Source organism: Maylandia zebra, linkage group LG13, assembly GCF_041146795.1.
Source record: "Maylandia zebra isolate NMK-2024a linkage group LG13, Mzebra_GT3a, whole genome shotgun sequence".
NCBI lineage: Eukaryota > Metazoa > Chordata > Actinopteri > Cichliformes > Cichlidae > Maylandia > Maylandia zebra.
This window is the reverse complement of record NC_135179.1, coordinates 15451228-15472354: the sequence shown is the minus strand read 5'-3', so window position 1 is coordinate 15472354 and position 21127 is coordinate 15451228. Positions and strand designations below refer to the sequence as shown.

The 21127-nt window shown below is 41.9% G+C and overlaps 1 protein-coding gene across 2 annotated transcripts; it reads left to right on the top strand.

The window, feature by feature from the left end:
• Positions 1–808: 808 nt before the first annotated feature.
• Positions 809–12083, top strand: ptena (phosphatase and tensin homolog A). 2 transcript variants are annotated; one of them, XM_004551562.3, is made up of 10 exons: positions 810–1597; positions 5319–5403; positions 5535–5579; positions 5691–5734; positions 5954–6192; positions 7125–7266; positions 8970–9038; positions 9617–9783; positions 10535–10876; positions 10999–12083. In XM_004551562.3, the coding sequence occupies exons 1-10, from the start codon at positions 1519–1521 to the stop codon at positions 11179–11181; spliced, it is 1395 nt and encodes a 464-aa protein (XP_004551619.1). In that variant the 5' UTR covers positions 810–1518; the 3' UTR covers positions 11182–12083. The 2 variants fall into 2 exon arrangements, with proteins under 2 accessions (XP_004551620.1, XP_004551619.1); XM_004551563.3 differs by lacking the exon at positions 8970–9038 and having other exon boundaries at positions 809–1597.
• Positions 12084–21127: the final 9044 nt, after the last annotated feature.

Sequence of the window (21127 nt, the reverse complement as noted above, 5' to 3'; positions counted from 1 at the left end):
CCCCCCCCCTCTGCACGTCCCTGATTGAGAATAACAACCCAGTAAATAGGCCTGTATGTGACATTTTAGCAAGCGGAACCAGCAGAAAATCCTGGCTGGATTTCCCTCCTTACTATGGATTATTGATCGATCGTTTCATCTCTAACTCTAAATACAATAAATAACTACTGTACACGATATTGTGAAGGATGCACCCTAAATTTAACTGTGAATTTAACTTCACAGTTTGCGCACACCTGTGTTTATTATGTCCGCAATTATATCATGCAGATTTAATCCTGTTCATTTATTTATTTATTTATGGTGGTGTTCGTCATTGCAAACAAAGTGCATGATCATGCAATTAACCTGGGTATAAATTACTTGCTTTGAGAAGACTGAAAAAACAAAGGAACCGATGGAGATATTGTCAACACATAAGCATTTCCTCTGTAAAAGCAAATGCAGTGCAAACTCGTGGTCGACAGTTTGCACTGATATACTTGCCATACCCGAAATGACAGTTTAAACCGCGAAAAGTGACATTATGTTGGAAACTTCCCTAATTACATCACACGTGATCACTGACAGAAGGGAGCGTCGTAAGCGAACACATTTTATCCTTCCGCCACAAGCACGAAATAATTCTATTATCTCGCTTTTCGGGGTCAGAACGATTACTCGTGTAGGCATTTTGCTTTTCAGCGCGTATTCGTAATTAGTAGAAGCATATTAGAGACGTGTGCGTTTGTCAGGTTTCATTAAGCGGGTGGGACTATAACGATGAAGGCGGCGTGATACATACTCTAAAATCCCAGCCTGCTCTACCTTCTTTTTTTCCTTCTGTGGAGGCCATGATGGGAGCCTGAGAGTTCAGCTGGAGCTAGAGGAGCGAGAAAAGAAGATGATTTCCCGGGACGGAACTGTCAAATCAGCCTGTACACATTTCTGAACTTTGTATAGTCTCTATACATCGAAGGTGGAGCCTGTCACTTTTTTTCAGATGTGTTCCTGGCAATCAGTCGATGACAATGTTAAATCGTTAGGGGGCATTTGGATCGAAAAAGGAGGTAGCATTAGCTATTGTTGCTAGCTAGCTGTGCTAGCTAGCTAGTTAGCTAGCGAGCTAGCTACGTCTTAGTGACTGGATACGGGTTTAGAGAACCGGTGAGTTCTCTGTCTTCTTGCTGTCAATCGCGGCAGCTGCCATTGAGCCTTCAGCTTGGACATTTCACGGCATTCTGAAGTATTTTCCTCTAAGGACACCTGCATGTATTTTATCCGGGGGTGTTTGCAAAACGAATTGCAGGATTGGGAAAGTCGGGCCTCCGCGGAGGAGCAGAGCAAGGCCCGTCTTTATGATCCAGAGGAAGCCTTTCTAATCCTACCGACAGCCACCGCTACTGCTGGCTAGCACTTCTCTGTCAGGACCTGGAAAATTCAGCCGTGAGCCACCGAGAGCAGACCCAGTGACTGCGACATAATCGGCCAAACCGCCAATACTAGATTACCCCATATAGACTCCTGTCACCTGCTACAATGTCGTCGATTATAAAAGAAATGGTCAGTCGGAACAAAAGGAGATACCAAGAGGATGGTTTCGACCTGGACTTAACATGTATCCTTCTTAATTTGTAAAGCTTTCGGGCCACTGGTCACTAACATGGTCTAGCTGCACTGGTTAAGAGCACTGGAACCAGTTCGGTGGAGTAACGTGAGGTAGATGGCTCCCCTGCTACTTATCGTAGCTAGCTGCTAGTTGGTCCGACAGCGCAGCTTTGCTGTCACCCAGCATGTTTGAAAGATGGTGGATCTGTCAAAGCGGCACGTATGAATACCACACTAACATCACAGCTGGAAACCTCTGTTAAGCTGGACATTGGTCTCTGTGTTTAAATGTGACAGGGCATTTAGCCTGGGTGAACCTGGGTGAAGGTTGTGAAATTGTTAGTCATTTGGCCATATTTATCATTTTAAATCTGTGCCTCTCGTAAGCATATATGATGCGTTTAGGATTTGTTTTAGGGTATCTTTGGCTTTTATTTACATCTGGATTTGCTACCCAGGTTTTTAATTTTCGGTGGGTTTCTCGTTTGTTTTGACACAATCGAGCAAATGGCTAAAGTACTCTTGCCCCTCTTATCTGTGTTTCTTAATGGATTTAACGTTCACTGATGGATATAAAACTCCTTTCCCTTTTGTTAAGATGGCTATTAAAATATTAAAAGAAATTAAATTTCAATCTTCACAGCAGGACTGACACTGACAATAGCTGACCTCACTGGCGCAGTATTCCCGCTTCTAAAGTTGGTACTTTTGCTTATTTGGCTTGTGGTAAGCTAGAATAGCAACTTAAGTGGTTGACTTTGGGCAGCTAAATGCAAAATGTAATTTGCTACAGTGCTTAAAGTTGGTTAATGGTAAAAGTTTCAATTAATATGCCTTTGTGTTGAGATCACCTCTGAGTCCCAGAGTTTGACATTTTTGGTTTTATGGCGGAATTAAGTTGTCAGATCATATCCTATTGTTTAAAAAAAATAAAAAAATAAAAAAAAAATAAATATATATATATATATATATATATATATATATATATATATATATATATATATATATATAAAAAACATAAATACATTTCTAAGCAAACTAAAAACAATACAAAGCCAGCTTCTCAAATGTGAAAACTTGATGTAATCAGTTTACTGTAAGAAGAAATTAAGACGTTTGAAAATCCCACCTGGGCTTTGGGACTTTTTCCACATTATTATTGGGTGGTGTGTGTGTGCTGGGGGTGGGGGGTAGGAATCTGAAATTGCAGATTAATCAATAATGGAAGTTCCAACCCTATCTGGTTCCTTAAAGTATACAAAGAGTTGAGCGGCCTGGAGTGTTTATGTACCGAATTTACTTTTGTTATTGTTAGCAACTTGAAAACCTTGCTGAGTGGCGTTTTTTGTTCTTTCTTTTCTGAAAGTGCAGATGTAGAGCTGAGTGCTAGTTACCTTGACTTGACACTATAGATAGAAACATAGTGAAGTGATTTCAGGCAGAGCTGTCAGCTATGATGTATGTGTGACTGCAGATGCTGATGAAAGGCGTGTCTCACAGTATTTGATCTGATGTTTCTCGCCTGCTTTTATAATGTGGTAAATCGAATGTCATGTCTTGTCAGTGGCAGGACTCTTGTGGTATACCTCTACAGCTTTGTGCAGGTGTGAATAGGGTACACCACTCAAAAGTGGAATCTTTCTTTGGTGTGAAGCCACCTCTTGTTTGGATGTGGGCCCTTTCGAATTATCCCTTTTATCATGTTTGGCACTATGTCTAAAAACAATATGGGCTTTCTGCAGTTATGTAATGCAGTATCACAGTTCTGGGAATTGCCCTTAAAATAGAGTTGCCAGTGATCTTGTATCATCATTGCTGTCTGAGTGCTCTCTCCCTCTTACCCTCTCAATCCACCACCTCTCCTCTCCTTTTGCTCTTTTTCTTTACTACTCCCACTCCTAATTCTCCCTCCCTCTGCTTGCCCCTTTTCCTCTGCTCTCCTCCTTTCCTGTCCTCCCCACCTTAGCTCCTGCTGGGTCCCACTCTCCCTATCTCCCCCCCTCTCTCGTTCTCAGTTGTGGATTTGGCATATGCATAGAGCTGAGGCAGGGCTGGCTTTTAAGAAAAGGCGTGTCTAAAGCATCAGATTTTTTTTTCCTCCTACTTGGAGCTTCCTTCAGGGGTCCAACATATGAATCTCTTTCCAGCTGCAGAAACCAAGACCCCCATGCTCTGGACTGAAGTTCTCCCTGAAGGTTTGTAAAGATCAGTTAAAGTCTGACTGGACCCACTTTGCCCGTAGATCCACGGGTTAGAGTAGCCCATTATAAAGCATTAAAAACTAGTTTTTATCTCCTAATTAGGTTTTTGAGCCCTTAATCAACAGGTTTATTATAGTACAGGATATACAGCTTAGGCGGCTGTGCTGAGTTTCAAGGAAGTAGCTTGGCTGTATGCAAATAACCTCAAAGATTTGCTATAGGGCTGGCTTGAATTTATGTACGAGGCCTGTGTTGTGCATAGCCTGGTTGCATGGGGTTGCGTGCAGGCACTTACTGAAATCCTCTGATGGGGTTTTGCTGAAAATTTCCCCCAAAAATGGCTGAAACAGCATTAATGTCTGCCATAGTACAGTTGACCCGGGTTTGTGGAAAACCTTTTTTTTGTACTTGTAGGTCTGCTGATTGAACAATGAGCTGTGTGTATGCAGACTGAATCAAAAGAGTTGACCTTGTGGGCTTTTTACATCCACAGGTTCTTGTATGTGCACTGCACACACCAGGAAAGTTGAGGGCTGTATAGAGGCTGCCGGCTGTGCTTTCTCGCCAAAGCTGTCAGATGCGTGTGTCAAATTATTTTGACCATTTAAAAAGTGATTTGACTCTGGGGGGGGGGGACAAAACGAAACACATCCAATTAGAAATATTCAGCCTTTCTATTTTTGACATTGTGGCACAGGAAGTGTAAGAAAAGGTTGCCCTTTAGTCAGTGGTTAAAGTGTGAAATCCCACAGCTTAGACTGACGAGCAGACTTCAGTTACAGGTAGGCGTTGGAGCCGAGCCTTCAAGACATGCATGCCAACCAAATTATTCTTTTTCAGTGCAATGTGACACTGATGTGCGCCTTTAAGAGTGAATGTATGTCACCATATAATTGGCCACGACATTTTCCTCACCGTTCTTGCGGAAATATGGAGCCATTTGAAACACAAACACCACCTTTTTCTGCACCTGCAAATTTGCAGCTCGGCGCATTTGTTTTTTGAGTTAACTTTTTTTCCCTCTTCCTTACATGTGTGACTTCATGTTTCCCGCTTGCAATCTCGCAGATATTCAAATGTCTCTGGCTGAATTCAGACTAGATAAGTCGAACATTTGCGATCATCCCAATATAACTTTATGTTCTAAAAATACATGCCGGTCAGGGAGCAGAGACTCTACTCATGCACCCACATGTGGGCCTGGCTGAAGCAGGAGCACGGTTACTCCTGCCGTCACTGCTTGCTTCTCACTGTCAAGGCCATCTGTCACAACATGCACGCACATACTGGCCAGCACCCCTCCCCTATTCTCCTGTCTATCCATAACTACAATCACACTCTTATAATGGCGTGGACTAAAACTTTTCTCAACCCTTTCACTCATGTCTGCATTCTTGAAGTTGTGCTGTAATGGCAAATTCTTTTAAGCAGTCCTTTCCTTTAAAAGCTTTAGTTCTGACGCTGGGAGCCTTGGTAGTAGCTCCCTCTTGATTTCCTGCAGATTGTACATTTCCTTGACTGCTTGAACAGATATTTACCCAAATATCATTGCAATGGGCTTTCCAGCAGAGAGACTTGAAGGCGTGTACAGAAACAATATAGATGATGTAGTACGGTAAGTGTGATCTCGGTAAAGGGTAATATAACAAACATGCAGTTTATCCTGCAGTACATGAGTTTATTCGTTTTGCTCTAGCACTTTGATCTCATATCGATCTAATGATTTTATTATTTTTCTGCGGACAGGTTTTTGGATTCAAAGCATAAAAACCACTACAAAATCTACAACCTGTAAGTTTCTACATTTTGTTTGCATCTGAGCTCATCCTTGTTTACTTACCAGCTTCCTCTTGTGTGATTGCTAACTGGAGTTTTCTGGGGGGGATTTTCTTGACATTTCAGCTGTGCAGAAAGACACTACGATACTGCCAAATTTAACTGCAGAGGTAGGCTGCTTCACATTTTCTATAAATGCTGTTTTTAAGAAATAAAAGCCCTGCTGAAGGCCTGATGACGCACAAGGTCGTCAGATCTCTCAAAATACTCAGCATCTCCCTGCCCACCTTGTCTATGCTGACCTGTTTGCACTGTCTCCCCCCCCCCCCCCCCCCCCCCCCCTTCTCTCATCACAACTTTGCGTGGGCTTGCATCCCGCCACACCTCAGTTGCACAGTACCCCTTCGAAGACCATAACCCTCCTCAGCTGGAGCTTATTAAGCCGTTTTGTGAAGACCTGGACCAGTGGCTCAGTGAGGATGACAATCACGTGGCGGCCATTCACTGTAAGGCCGGGAAGGGCCGCACCGGAGTCATGATCTGCGCGTATCTCCTCCATCGTGGGAAATTTCAGGAGGCCCAAGAAGCACTTGACTTTTATGGGGAGGTCAGGACAAGGGACAAGAAGGTGAGATCACGAAACAAATGCTTTCAATTCCGAAGGCTTTATTACTTTTTAGAGCAGTTGCATCAAGCAGGGCAGTGACTGATGAGCCACATCCTGCTTAATTGGTTTCAAATTGAAAGTAAATTTCATGTTCAAGCTAAGAAAAAGAGAGGGAGACCATACAAGATGACTGAGTTGATTTTCACTAATAATTATCAAGGTTGCAAAGATTTGAACACACATAGAAAACAAAGATTTGAACACACATAGAGAACAGAAGCATAATTTCAGGCACCAGTGCTCTGTTTTAAGAAGTAATACATATTAAACGGATAAACTCGAAGGTGATCTCATGTTGCATCCTGCGTCCCTCATCTGCGTCAAAACCACGGATGTCAAATTCATTTTGCATTGTGGGCCACATGCAGATACGGCCTACTTAAGTGTGCCGAACCAGTGAAACTCCCTTTTCTGTCAGTCTAAAAAAGTTTCACTACACATTTAATCTGCGAGATATTTTAACATAAGTAATAGTACTGTAGTTTCATCAACACATCTCAGTTTTACTACATGATTAAAAAATGCTGCTTTGAGCTTAAAATGTAAGAAAAAGACTGTCCTGTAATTATAAAATGAAAAATATTTATTTTCTTTTTTCTTTTCGCTGTAATCCGACTTTAAAATCATACATTTCTATAGTAGATAGTGACTGATTGGGAGCTTTCTGTTATTTGTTTATCTGTTACTTATTTACAGTGGTTTAGTATGACTGGCTGTGGGGGGAAAGCCATAAAACTTATAAAATACACTTAAAAGTCTCAAATTCATGTCATCCTTTCAATTTTTTTCAAAGCCGTCCAGTGGGCCAGAGTGGACTCTTTTCCGTGCCAATTCCAGCCCCTGGGCTTTATGTTTGGCACCCCTGGATTAAACATTGTTGCTTTTGTTTGCAGGGAGTAACGATCCCGAGCCAGCGTCGCTACGTCTACTACTACAGCTACCTACTGAAGCACCAGCTGGAGTACAAGCCGGTGGCATTGCTCTTCCACAAAATGGTGTTCGAGACTCTCCCTATGTTCAGCGGGGGCACCTGCAGTGAGTCACGCTCATGTTCAACTTCAACTCCAATCTAGGGCGTAGGCATGCATACCGCTGTTCAGACAGAGCGAGGGCCTTGCATGTATGGTGCACCGTGGGGCTAACCCACACACTGCAGCGTAGCACCGTAGGGCATTGCAGGTCATCTGTGGTGGAGCCAAGTTGTCCTCTGCTGTTTCTTTTTTTTATTTTTTTTTTAATAGCCTTGTTGAGTACAGCTGAATTTCGTGCTGTATTTAACTAACAAGGGCGGTTTTGTATCGATCAAGTCTGCTTGTTGCTGCTCACAGAAAATCCCGGTGAACCAGATCCCCACTGGTTGTCTTAATAAAAATTTCAGATTTTTTTTTCCACAGGAGCCTTTTAAGATTTTTATTAGCTCCGAAAACTGCAAAGCCGAGCCATTAATCTAAATTTTTTTTGGCTCCTCTCTAGTGAGAGACTTTTATAGGATTTCGTTTTCTATGCTCACCATCGAGAAGAACTACAGCATGCCCTTCTATAGAGAAGAGCGCATCCTATAGTAGTAGCTACATAAGCACAGGTTTTACATGTTTTCCTAAGGCCGAACCAGGAAGTAACTTAAAGTCGAGAGGAATTTAGATGGCAGTAATTTTAGCAAACAATAGCGCAGCACTCAGTAAGTCACTGACGGTAACAGCCACTCAGTTATGAGTATTTACATATCACTGCATGTTTGCTCAGAGTTTAATTGATATGACGGCTGTAAAATGTCTGCCAACATTTGCACTTGTTCTCCCCTGTTGACGTAGTGACAAACGCAAGCAGTCCAACCCGTTTGATTTATTTTTTTTAACAGCCGTCAAAACCAAATGCTTACTGCAGTGCTAACTTTAGTGATTTCCCCAAATTTCTAAGCAAATAATGTCACTCTTAATTAAATTTCATTCCCTGCGTTTCATTTTTCATGTTCACATGAATGCAGAGTGTTTAGCTGCATGTAGAAAACCTTTTTTTAGTGTTTAAATAGTGCTCTGTTTTAGCCTGAGGAGGGGGTTAAAAAAAAAAGTGAAATAATTCTGCTTATCTGCTCAAATGCATCTGAGTCATACGATGTTGTGCTCTCCTCGTATCTGAATTTGTCCATTTTTAGCTGTCGGTCAGAAAAAGCAACCTGTCCTTCCTTCATGTCTGTGACTTCTTTACCCTAACACGTGACTGTGCTGCAAACCCCTGACTGTATCGATCCTTCCTTCTTTTTTTCCCCTGCTAACCCTCTGCTTAAAAAGGCCCTATTCTGAGTTTGACGTCTTTGTATGTGCATCGCTTTTTTTCTGTTTTGCGGTTTGTTTTTCTAGCTTTTCTAGTTCTTAGCTCACTGCAATGATAAAATAGAAACCAGTTTAATTGCTAGAAACTGCTCAATGTCAAACACTTCTCTCTTTATTTCCACCAAAGAAAACTGACGCATTTTGGTCGTTTGATTTTCAGCAATTTCAAAGTTCCCCGTTTGTTTCTTCCTCTTTGTGTTTCTCATGTGCACACTAGGTGCCTTGTCAAACGTTTTTGTAAGATGCACAACTCTGCTTTGAAGCCACGGATTGAATGTTGTTGTTAAGAAAAGCTATGTAGATGTAAATATTTGTGTAGAGCTCTTGTGTTTTGTACCTGCTGTGCTGTCAAGCCCCTGACAGGCCAGCCAGGCCCTGTTTGTGATAATCTCCTTCTTTCTCTCTAAGGGGACAGTACCATTAAAAACAGGAGCGAGCCGACCCCTCAGGGCTTCAAGAAAGGGAATTGGCATTGGGGTAAATGAGCCTTTCATCCATTATTATTTTTTCACTCATTTGTTTTTATATGGCCCCAGAGATCCAGAAGGCAGGAGCAGTCTGAGGTAGACATGTTGCTTAGCAGGAAAGGAAAAGCTTAGGGGCACATGAAGTCATCTCCAGCACCACCATCCACCCTGACAGGAAGAAGAAAGGGTTAAAATTCTTCTAAATGCAACGTGTTGTGCTGGTCCAAGACCAAACCAATGACTGTCTATCAGAATAGGGTCCTGTGTCTCTGGGTCTATTTGGGTGTTACATTTTGTGGCCTGTTAACTTTCCCTTTCTCCTCCTTAATTTTAATATAATGTTTTATCACTTTTTTTTTCACTTACTCAGTGGGTGGGAGGTGGTGGTGTGCTGTGCCATTTTCTTTTGTCAAACTCATGTAATAACACTTGTATCCTGTCTCGCCCTCCTGATTTACTCCCTCCTCCACTGTCGCTCACTCCTCTTATTGTGCTTTCTGTCTCTTCTCTCCCACTCCCCCCTTCCCCCTCTCACAAATCTCACCCATCGTGCTCCTCACCCCTGTACAACGTCAACACTTTTTCCAGATCCCCAGTTTGTGGTGTACCAGCTGAAAGTGAAGATTCACACATCGAACCCCGCTCACACACGGCGCGAGGACAAGCATATGTTTTTTGAATTTCCCCAGCCGCTCCCAGTCTGCGGAGACATCAAAGTGGAGTTCTTCCATAAACAGAATAAGATGTTGAAGAAGGTTAGTTGTCTGTGTTTGGGAGATTTCATTGCGGCTTCATTTGCTCAGTCTAATTTAGGAGCTTATTTCAGCCACTGTATGCCATAAAGTGACTAGGTCACAGAACGATAAGACGACTAAGCATTTTCACACTTGGCAGGGTGCCAGCAATTACGGTTTTATTGCCACAGTTCTCACAAATAAACCAAAAATCAAAAATGTGGTATTTTTAATATCTTGGGTCTCTGTGCTGCAGGCCAGTTTTGTCCCAAAAACTATTAAAAACAGATCAATTAGGCACACCATTGGCATGTTCCTTCAGGACCACAAGCAGGGCAACCAGTTTATTTTGAGGTAACTCCCTCATTCGCTGTCCTGCTGCCATAAATACTGAAATTTATATTAACCCACAGCTGAAAATAGACCCCAAAAAATGCACTGTTTACTCCTGTTAGTAGTGTTTGCTAAAAACGACACTGGTTAAATGCTCGCTAATTTCCTAAAATGGCTGGGTGCAGTTTTTAACAAACGCTTCTGAAACAGGAGTAGAATAGTGCATTGGTAGAAAGAAATGTACTGGGTGCACAGCAGTTGAAAAATACTTAAACTGACTAGTGCAAGGCTGGCTTTTCTCTGAATTTGTTGACAGTAAAAAATGGACCATCAGCCTTAGCTAGAACAACTGATTTTGGAAAGAAACCTAATCAAAAACCTGTAAAGTTTCCTTTCAGTACTTCATTCACTCAATCTGTTGTAACCTCTCCCCCTCCAGGACAAAATGTTTCATTTTTGGGTGAACACTTTCTTCATCCCTGGACCAGAGGAGGGTGGGGACAAGATGGAGAACGGGGCAGTTAACAGTTTAGAGAGCCAGCAGGGGCCACCAGGGCAGGGTCTTCCGGGACAGGGACCTGGACCAGGCCGACCGGGACTGGGCCAACTGCAAAGTGCCGAGTGCAAGGACAACTGGAGAGAAAACTACAGGGAGGAGAAGAAGGAAAGCAGCAAAGAAAGCGACAGGGACAAGGACTATCTCATCCTGACACTTAATAAGAACGACTTGGACAAGGCCAACAAAGACAAAGCTAACCGCTACTTCTCACCAAACTTCAAAGTAAGTGCTGTAATCTTTCTGCTGTTGAATAACCGTATATCTGCTGTCAGTTCACTTTGCATTTTTAAACTGAAAAGAGCAGCGACGAGACTTGTTTGTGATCATCTCGTCTTGGTTTCCAGGTGAAGTTGTACTTTACGAAAACCGTGGAGGAGCCGAACTCCGAGGCTAGTACTTCAACATCAGTCACCCCCGACGTTAGCGACAATGAGCCAGACCATTATCGATACTCTGACACCACTGACTCAGATCCGGAAAATGAACCTTTTGATGAAGAGCAGCACACACAAATCACAAAAGTGTGAACTCTTTTTAAACAAGAAAAAGGAAGAAATTATACAGCAGAAAAAAAGGAGAAAACTTGAATATAAACTCAAAAGAAGAACCTTTGTCCCTTCCCTCCCCCAGACGGCAATAGAATATCATCATGTCAAATGCCAATTTTAGGGGGAAAAAAGATGAAATATCCTGACCAATATATTGTTTTGTTTTGTTTTTTTCTCTCTCTGGCACGACCATGAACCATGTGCGAGGTATTGACACTGTTGCCCCATGGGAAAAGGTGCTGTAGCTATAAAACTGTGTTTATATATATATACATACATATATGTATATACATATATACATGCATATATAACAAACTTTTTCGTGTCAAAGACAATGGAAAGAGTACCACAATCAGGAGATGGGAGTTGAAGTGTGGGAGAAGCTAGAATGATATACGAGGACTATGCTGCTCTTCTCCTGTCTAAACCAAGGCCAGTGCTGCAGTCACTTTGTTTCACTCCCTCTCTTCTCCTCTCATCTTTTACTCTCCCCCACCCTCCATCCTCTCCTCCTTCCTATATTCCTTTACTGTGAATGCTTCTTGTGCTCTTTGCAGGCTGTCTCACGTGACTTTTGGCCTTTGTGCAGTGCAAACTGCATGCGGGCAGTGGGTTGGGGGTGGGCGGGGGTTATAAAGAGGCTGTGATGATGTCTAAAGCATTGCCATTCCTGTTCCCACTGTGTATATGTTAAATTATGCAGAACAAGGCATCCCATGTAATTGTTAATGTTTTTTTTATCCTAAGATAATAAAAATATAATACACAAAACAGCAGGGAGACAAGTGTTTGCAATAATGTTGACACTACATTTCAAGGACAATGGTGAATTTGCATGTATTAGAATTGGCGTCCATCCCTAATAAATGTATGCAATGTTGTCTTTTTTTTTTTTTTTTTCTTTTTGATAATGAAAGCAGCTTTGAGATTCTTCTGCGTGGGGTTTCCCGCTGCTTTGAGTCATGCTCACAAAATTACATCACAGCTTTATGTAATAGAGCTGCTGTTTTCCGTTAATGAAAATCATGCAGAATGAAAATGAATTTCCAAAGTGAATTTTTGTCATTGGGCGTCGCGGCTAGTGCGGTCTTCTAACTTGACACCGCTGCTGTCAAATGAAGTTGTAATTTTAAATGACGGTACCCAGACCCTGTAATCTAAATTTTTAGCATGTGTGAGACGGGACTTTAGTGCAGAGCGCTGTCCCTGGTGAGAAGGGGGAGGGAAAAAAATGCTGTAAAGCAGGTTGTCGTTGGAGCTGTGTTAACAGTAACTTCCTGCTTTAAAGGTCAGTGCTGCAAATAGCGAGTGGGACCTGAGTTAGGGAAGTGATGGAACGATTGTTGTTAGAAGTTCAACTGATGGCGAAAAGCCCACTTTAAACAAATAACACTGAGTGGAACCAGGGAGCTGCGAGCATCTAATGGCAGTGTAGTGGTGAGAAAAAGCAGAAATTGGTTGATTATATTTGGAAACATTGCTGCCGATTGGAGTTTGTGCAACCTCGCTTTCGTGGTTTTTACATTTTTGCCAAGTACCAGTAGATTTTTCTGAGAAGCAAACTGACCTCTGAACCCTAATAACAACATTAACATTTATGAGCCAAAGCAGCCCGACTTCATACCAGAGTATCAGCGCTGCATGTGGAGTGGCTTCTGCTGGTTAATAAAGGCGTTCTCCATATGAAATGAGCAGAGGAAGGAAAGGCTGCCAGCCCAGGAGGGAGGTGTGCGAGGCCTCTGGTAGTCGAGCCTGCTCTGCTTGCAGGCTTGTGTGGTTCCCCAAATGAAAGGGTAATAGGATTAACAAGCATGTTGCTGTGATAGCAGTGCAGAAAGTGGCAAGACCCTGGCTAAAGCTTGGCCCAAAGTCTCCTGATAATAAAATAAAGTATGAATTAAACATATATTTTAAAAATTGTTCCACCCCCGGGGGCTGGGAGTCGCATAATCCCCTTCTGCTCTATTAAGACTCGGTGCCCGGCTCTTTCGTGTTGATAGAGACATCAAAGCCAACCAGCGCAGCGTCAAATGAGACAGGCAGCAGTCGCAGGGGCCCAACTGTAATTGGCTGAGCCGAGAAGGAGGGAGAGACTCTGGTAGATTAATAATGAATGTGCTGTGCTGGGCTGAGAGACCAGAGAGATGCCTCAGCTCTCCACAGGCACACAAGACTGAAGCGAACCAAGAGCCGTGACTTCAGCCAAGTTTGAGAGTCCAGCTCTTTGCTTCTGATTGCTACTCTCATCACTTAAACACTCCAGAAACTGCACCTGAAATATGAATCGAAATGTATTGCCTCATTTGAATGTCTTGAGGGCTGGCTCCTCAGAAAAAAATGTTTGATTTCCCCCACATTACCATCTCTCAAGAGGTGAGGCACCAATGGAGAAGCAGGAGATTTGGAGGAATGTTTGCTTTGCATAACGTGAATTTTCCTTCCGACATGTGGATTAAACAGTACATTATACATCCAGCAGAACAAAGATGGAAGATGATACAGCGTTTGCGGATATGATGTGGAAAAACGGAGGTGTTGGTTTGTTACAGTTAGAATCAGCTGGTAAAGACTCCCAAAGTTGGATAACTAGCCGTATTGATGGATGTGTTTATGCTTATCCTGAACCTAAGACTAATTAATTAAGAATAATTAAGAGATCTGTACACCTTGGTGCTAATTTTTCCAGGTGGTCACTTCCAGTATTGCAATGAAAATAGAAATCCCAGCTGCCCAAAAAATATTTGTCTCACATACCCGAGAAAAACTGATTTTAATCTATAGAAGTACAATCTTTTTACTACTTAGATAAAAGGTGTGTGTGTGTAAGTTGTTTGATTAAACTGAATATATTATCCTAATAGTATAAAGATGTTAATCTCAAATGTAGCTTAATGGCTTGATGTTAAGATCCTGGGTTGAACCCCATTTTGCCTTTAGAGCTGTCTTAAAGGTACAGTAAGTATTTTTTTCAGGTTACGTGATAGAAAGAAGTGATTGCTGTACTCATAAATATGCATTGATTAGTGTATAATTACATCTTCTAACACATGATGTGTTCTCATAAACTCAGAATTAATCCATTAAAAGTAAGGCGTGGGCAGTAGTTTATTTTATTATAGTTTTATTATAGCCTATAATTTCAGGCTCAAGTTTCCAACGATGTTAAATCCACTTTAAGGAAGGTTTCACTGATGGCCACTAACAGTGTCAAAACACTGTGCACTTGAATTGTGAAGGGCAAGAAAAGAGAATGCGGTTGACTCTGCAATTTACTGAGATCTAGTTGTGAGACTTTACACACTGTACCTTTAACTCTTTATAGCTTAGATTCAACAAGGTGCTGGAAAAAGTCTCCAGAGATTTTGGTCCGTATTGATAGCATCACCTAGTTGGTGCAGATTTGCCATAGGCATGTTCAAGAAATCACTGTGAGATGATTTGAGCTTTGTGGTCTTCTGCTGCTGTAGCCCATCCAAGTTTGACATCCTGTGCATTCAGATATGCTCCTATGCATACCTTGGTTGTATCAGGTGCCTTCCTTTTACCTCGAAGCAATCTGCCCGTTCCCCTGCGACCTCTGAAATCAACAAGGCATTTTCATTCATTTCAGAGAACTGCCATTCACGGAATATTTCCTCTTTTTTGGACCATTTTCTGTAAAATCTAGAGATGGTTGTGTGGGAAAATCCCAGCAGATCAGTGGTTTCTAAAATACTCATACCAGCACAGCTGGCGTCACTGACAATGCCACCTTAAATCATCTCTCTTCTCCATTCTGATGCTTGGTTTAAACTTCAGCAGGTCGTATTAACGATGTCTGCCTGCTGTTGCTGCCATGTGAGTCCCTGATTAGTTATTGCGATAACAAGCAGTTGAACAGATGTACCTAATTTATATTTTACTTCCTAGATTAGATAATTAGTGACTAATTAAGGAATTCATTCAGTGAACTTTGCTCTTCAGTACTCATTTTAACCAATAAAAATGGTGTACAATGGTGAATAAAAATGTTACAGGGAGGACCTAAAGAGAAAAGTCGGGAAAAAACAGCTTAAATCTCTGGGAGCTCTTGTGATAGACCCCAGAACCTGCAAAATGACAACCAGGTGAATACTTCTGCACCGAGATGTGTCTAAACGATGATACTGAATCAGAATTATACATCAAATGTTCATGAACCTTTTGGGTTTTTTTCAGGCTGTCACAATATTGACTCAATAAGACCGTGTATTATGTCTTTCTTTTTTTTAATTGACATTTAATTATATTTATTTTGTGGCATGTATGGCCTTCCACAGTCTAAGCCTCTAACTACTGTGAAAAAAGGGGGAGGTAAAGAAGCTAACACCAAAATACAGAGATTTAAGCATAGTATTATGATGAAATGACAGAGGGGAGGGTGGGGGTCAGTTTGGCCTACAAAGAGAAGTTAAGTCCAAGCTGGTAACCCCATTTCCCTTCCATCTGTTGGTAGCAGTTGTAGAGCATGGCTGCACTCACCAGGACCTGGCAACCCATCCCCCAAGCCCTCTTTCTCTGGCTGACTGCACAGCTGTGTTGCGTTTGGATTAGGCCAAGAATAAAACAGGAAGTAGAAATTAAACAAAAGCTTAAACACACACACACACACACACACACACAGGCGCTGTAAGTTACCAAAGACTCAGCAGCAGCACGAGTGACAGGCTATGGAAAGAATACACATACTCACACGTGTGGACCATCACAATCTCAAATACACACACACACACATATACATATATGTGTGTGTGTATATATGTATATTTATATGTACACAATGACTGCAGTATGAAAAAGTCACACACTGCCTCCAACAAACTAACATGAGCCCAGGCCAGACCACAAGCTCATGCTCACACCTATGGTCTGTCTGCATCCTTATTGCCTCTTCATGGTGGTCTGCTGTGAGTCGAAACTCCCCCAAATCTATCCTGTAAGTGCCAATATCAAAGTATTTTTTTCTTTCTCATGAGATGACACGTAAACAATATAAGCCCACATACATCGCGCAAATGGGTACGAATGAGATAAAGACAACATAAGTTGCTCCGATTACTTATGCATTCACTCTGATTATTATTCGAGCTGGCTCCCTTCTCCCATTTTTTTAATTAATCCGCCACATTAAAGCTGGAATCCCATCCAGCTTTTCTTTGAAAGGAGATTAAGACAAATATCACAACAGACACTGCATTCGTCAGCATATGATTAAACCTATATTGTCCTTTTTACTCGTTCAAAGTAGGGAAAGGGCCTTCCGAACACCATAAAACTCAATATATTTTTTTGTCATTATTTCTCTCGTTTGTGAACTTCTGCCGTCTCACTTTCAGCAAATCCTGTGCCTGGTTTCTCTTTTTTTCTTCTTCTTGTGAATGCCCCAAAATAGCCCCTCCGATAGCACACAGGAACTATGGTGAATGAGGAAGTGGAATTAGGAAGAAGGAGACGTTTGGAAACATGTAGCTGTAGGAACGTATGGAGCAGCACGACTTAGCAGGAAACAGTGAAATCCATTAAAGTGCTTCTCGTCATGAGTTTGGACCAGCTGTTAATGAATATACGGTAAATGTTTTCAGATGTAATTTTTACTGTCAAGACCTGAGTCACCTAATGAGTCACACGAGCCCTGCTCTTGTGTGTCTGTGTGTGTCTGAGGGAGAGTTTTTGTTGACATGGATGTGCCAGCATGCTTTGTTAGCCTGTGTGTGTGTGTGTGTCTGTTTATGTGCGTCTTCATGAATAAGAGAAGCACATGGAAACACTTACTGTATTGCTGTCGCCACTGACCCCTCCCCCTTCCTTAAGATGCATACACACTCACACACACACTCATACTTATTTCTTCTGTGATCAATGAAGAGCACACATGTGTCCAGTGTACTGAATGAGAGTCAACATTCATAGCCTGCAGCAGAAAAAAAACATGAAAGGAAGCGTATCAGCTTTACCATGAGCTACACACACACACACAAATCCCTGCAACAGGAACTTGCATTGTGTGTCACTTAGGAACCCAGCAGTGAAAAGTGCTCGCGCTGCAGGGCTTCTTCATATATCTGTGTGAATTTGTGCATGTGAAACTGTGCGTTCGTACGCCAGAGTATATGCATATATCAAACTTTACTTTGACAGGCTCTGTTCTCTACCTGACTTTTACCCTGAAATCTTAGAGCAGGCGCAATCCTTCCCCCGAGCCTCATCCTTGCTCTTTTCTCTCTCTCCATCTAGTGTCATCAGGAGGGTAATATGAGGCATATGGCTGCTGATGACAGTCCCTAATCCTCACGCTGATAACTGATAGTTACTCGCACGCTCCTCATCCCCATCTCATCCTTATACACCAAGAACAAGGGAGGGAGATGCAAGCACGTCTGCTGATACTCTTTGCTCAGCCTCACCGTCTCTCCACTCTGTGTCTCTCCCAGCTGAGAGTCATTATCTGAAATGACTGATGTGAGAAGGGCTGATGGACAAGAGCGATATTAGTGTTTGTGCTGGAGAGTGAAAGTTGGAAATGGTGCTTCAGAGTTCAGACTTTCGGAGTTCCAGAGAAGAGAAACTGCTTCACGGTACATGAGATATGCGGGGGAGGGGGTATGTAAATACTGTACATCTTGACAGGTTGTAATGATGTAGTGGAAACCCTGACACCCACAAGCTCTAATAGTTTGTAAAGGTCTCTCGATAATAAACACACTCTCTACAAACACAGATGTATATGAATATGCTAAATCTTTAGTGAAAGGACCGTAAACTTTCTGGTTTCCATTGCCGAACGGTGATCACTCATCTTCCAGCTGGCTTCATCTGCACACAGGTAAACAGTCCATGTGCAGAGCACTGGCTCTATTACAGTGTCAAAACCTCAAGCTATGTTTTGACAACATTAACAACTGCACTGTAAGCATGCACCAAACAGGAAATCTGGGCCCAGATTTTTTAAATCCATTTTCTGGATATGCACTGGCTACAATGAAATCCCCAAACAGTAGTTGGTGCCAACAATGGCCATCAGATGATAGCCAATGGCGTATTAGGCTGCTAAAAAAATGTTTAATTAGATATTAATGATGCAAATTATAAAACCAGCAAACTGTCCCACTGCAAGACAGATGCAGAATTAGTGGTTACCCCCACTTCCACACTTGATTTTTGTCTTCATTGGTTCTGTAGCGTAGCAGTTTACAAAGTCAGTCTCCATAGACTTCCATGTTAAAATGGCCAACTCCATGGCATTAAAAAGCATTTTTACACCCTGCCAGAAAATATAGCTTTCACATCTATGGATAACTTTCCCCTTTATAACAATACTGAGTGGGGTCAAATAAATGCTATAACTCATTCACCTGGTTAGTTATGCTAGGAGCATGACCACATTAACTGGCAGCTGATCAGTAAAATCAGTGTCTGCTAAGCCTCACCTTCACTACTTCCAATCATTAAACTGCACCTCTTCCCTGTGTGTGCCTTTTGGAGCATTTTTAATAATCTGACTAATATTACAGCTTCATCCGAGGTATAGACCATCACAGAAGTTGGTGCTTCAGTTTTGATCAATTAAATTCTAGTGATGATGATGTAATGATAGTTAAACTTACTTAAGTATACTTTCTATACTCGGACAGCAAAAAACAAATCTCCATGTGTGGTGTATGTACCCTCCATCCCCCATCTAACCCCCAAGTGTTTCCCCAGTCAATTTATATTTACAGCATAGAGGGAGGGAACCCACTGGCAAAACTGGCAATATTTGCATTTACTTGAGCAATAGGGTCTTCTGAGAGTTAGAGGCCTGCAAAAAGTCACGTCACATGACTGCACATTCCTTGAAACTTTATTGTTAAATGTTCTGGTGAATAAGTTTCTACGCAAATACAATTCTTTTTTCTCTTTACCAAGAACATGCTGTTGTTTCATGGGTGTATCTGAGTTTAACCATCTGTAACAGTTGTCTCACGACTCCTCCAGCAAAAAAGGCTCCTCTGTGCACTCCATCCTCCCCATCGAACTGGCAAAATGGTATGGCTGCTTGTGTGTGTTTGTGCGTCTGTATGTTTGAATGTGTACACTTATCTTCAGTGTGTGACTTTTATTTGAACTGTGAAGCACTTTGTAGCTGTGTGTTTTGAAATGTGATATATAAATACAGTTATTATTATTATTATTATTATTATTATTATTATTATTATTATTATTATTAATATTATTGCTCCTGTCTAAAAAAAGTAATTGCCTCCTAAACCCAATAACTGATCGTGCCACCCCATCATTCACATCACCCTGGAGCAATTTTGTGTGTTTTTCTTTGCTGAATTGTTTTTATTAAGACTTTGACTTAGGCCACTCCAAAAAAAGTCATTCAGAGGTGAACTTGGTGGTGTGTTTTGGATCATTGTCCTGCTGCAGTACCCAAATGCGCTTAAGTTTCAGGGCACAAAATGATGGAGAGACAGTCCTCTTCAGGATTTTCTGGTAGTGAGCAGAATTCATGGTTAGTCCTCCGGATCCTGAAGCAGCAAAGCAGCCCCAGACAATGACACCACCACCACCATGTTTGACTGTTGGTATGATGTTCTTTTCTAAATGCTGTGTTAGTTTTACACAAGATGTAACGGGATGCTAGCCATTTAAAAAGTTAAACTTGTATCTCCACAGTCCACAGAAAATTTTCTCAAAAGTTTCAGTGATTATCAAGATGCTTTAGTAAAAATATTTCCTTGGAATGTGAAACATGTACCGGTAAGTGGGGCAATTGTGTAAAAAAATAAATACATTTTTCTAAAAGTGCAATTCGTTTTTAGATAAAAAAATAACATCCCATTTAATATCAGAGTCAATTATCGGTGAACCTTACTACCCAAGCTGTGATTTCATGCAGATATGGTTTAAAATGCCAAAAGTAACACTTCAAAGCATGATCCAGTCCATGTATGCTAAAAGGACAGCCATAAACATAAGAAAGTGGTCACAGCACCACACAGAAAGCCAGTTTCCTTTTAGACGATGGTATCGGTGGTTGTTTTTCAGAACATCTTTTACAGCGGCAAATATCTTGTGTAAACCAAAAGTTCCCTTTTTCTAATCTGTTGCAGCTTGGTATGCATTTATTTAAACGTTCTGACATACCTGTAAACTACTCGCCTGCCAGTGTTTACGAGGGAAGTTATTTTCATCGTATTGGATGATACCTCTAGAGGAGCCGTGAGCAATGGAAATTTCTAGTGTGAGTGTGTGTGTGTCTACGTGCTTGTATGTACAAACAAGTGACATACTTTCTGGAGGCCTAGTGGGTGTCAGTCACGGGAGTGGGTTAAGCGTGGTCCATCCTCTCATTTAGAGTCTGCCAGTCAGCCAGCTACTCAACCAGCCCTGAAACCAGCAAGCCAGAGCTTTTTAAAGGGTCTGTGATTTGACAGAATCCCGTGGGGGGAGATGCAGGGGATTAGGATTAGCAGCTGTTTCCCCTCAAACAGTAGAGAAGATACGCTATAGCTACGCCACGCTGATGGCAAATTAATAGATGAATAGAACATGCGTGCGTCGTCTCAGATAAAGTGCTAAAGCTCCTCGCTTCATAAATAGTGTGGAAGGTGTCCTTTTTTTGAACCCGGCCGTGTGGATCTGCTGTCTCACACACACACTCAGTGAGTAGCAGGGAGGGAAGCAAAGGCATATTGTGGCCGTGAGAAAGGTTTAAAACATCATCACTTTAATCTGGGAGCACAAAGCCAGCTACAGATTATTCTTCTGCCTCTCAAACGATTCTGCAGCAGATCCGGTTTAGATGACCCCCGCTAACACCCTCAGAGACAGGGGCTTTTAACCCCAAACAAACACTGATAGCGTGGCAGCCATCAAATGAGAACACACACCAAGCACACACACACACATCATCCACATC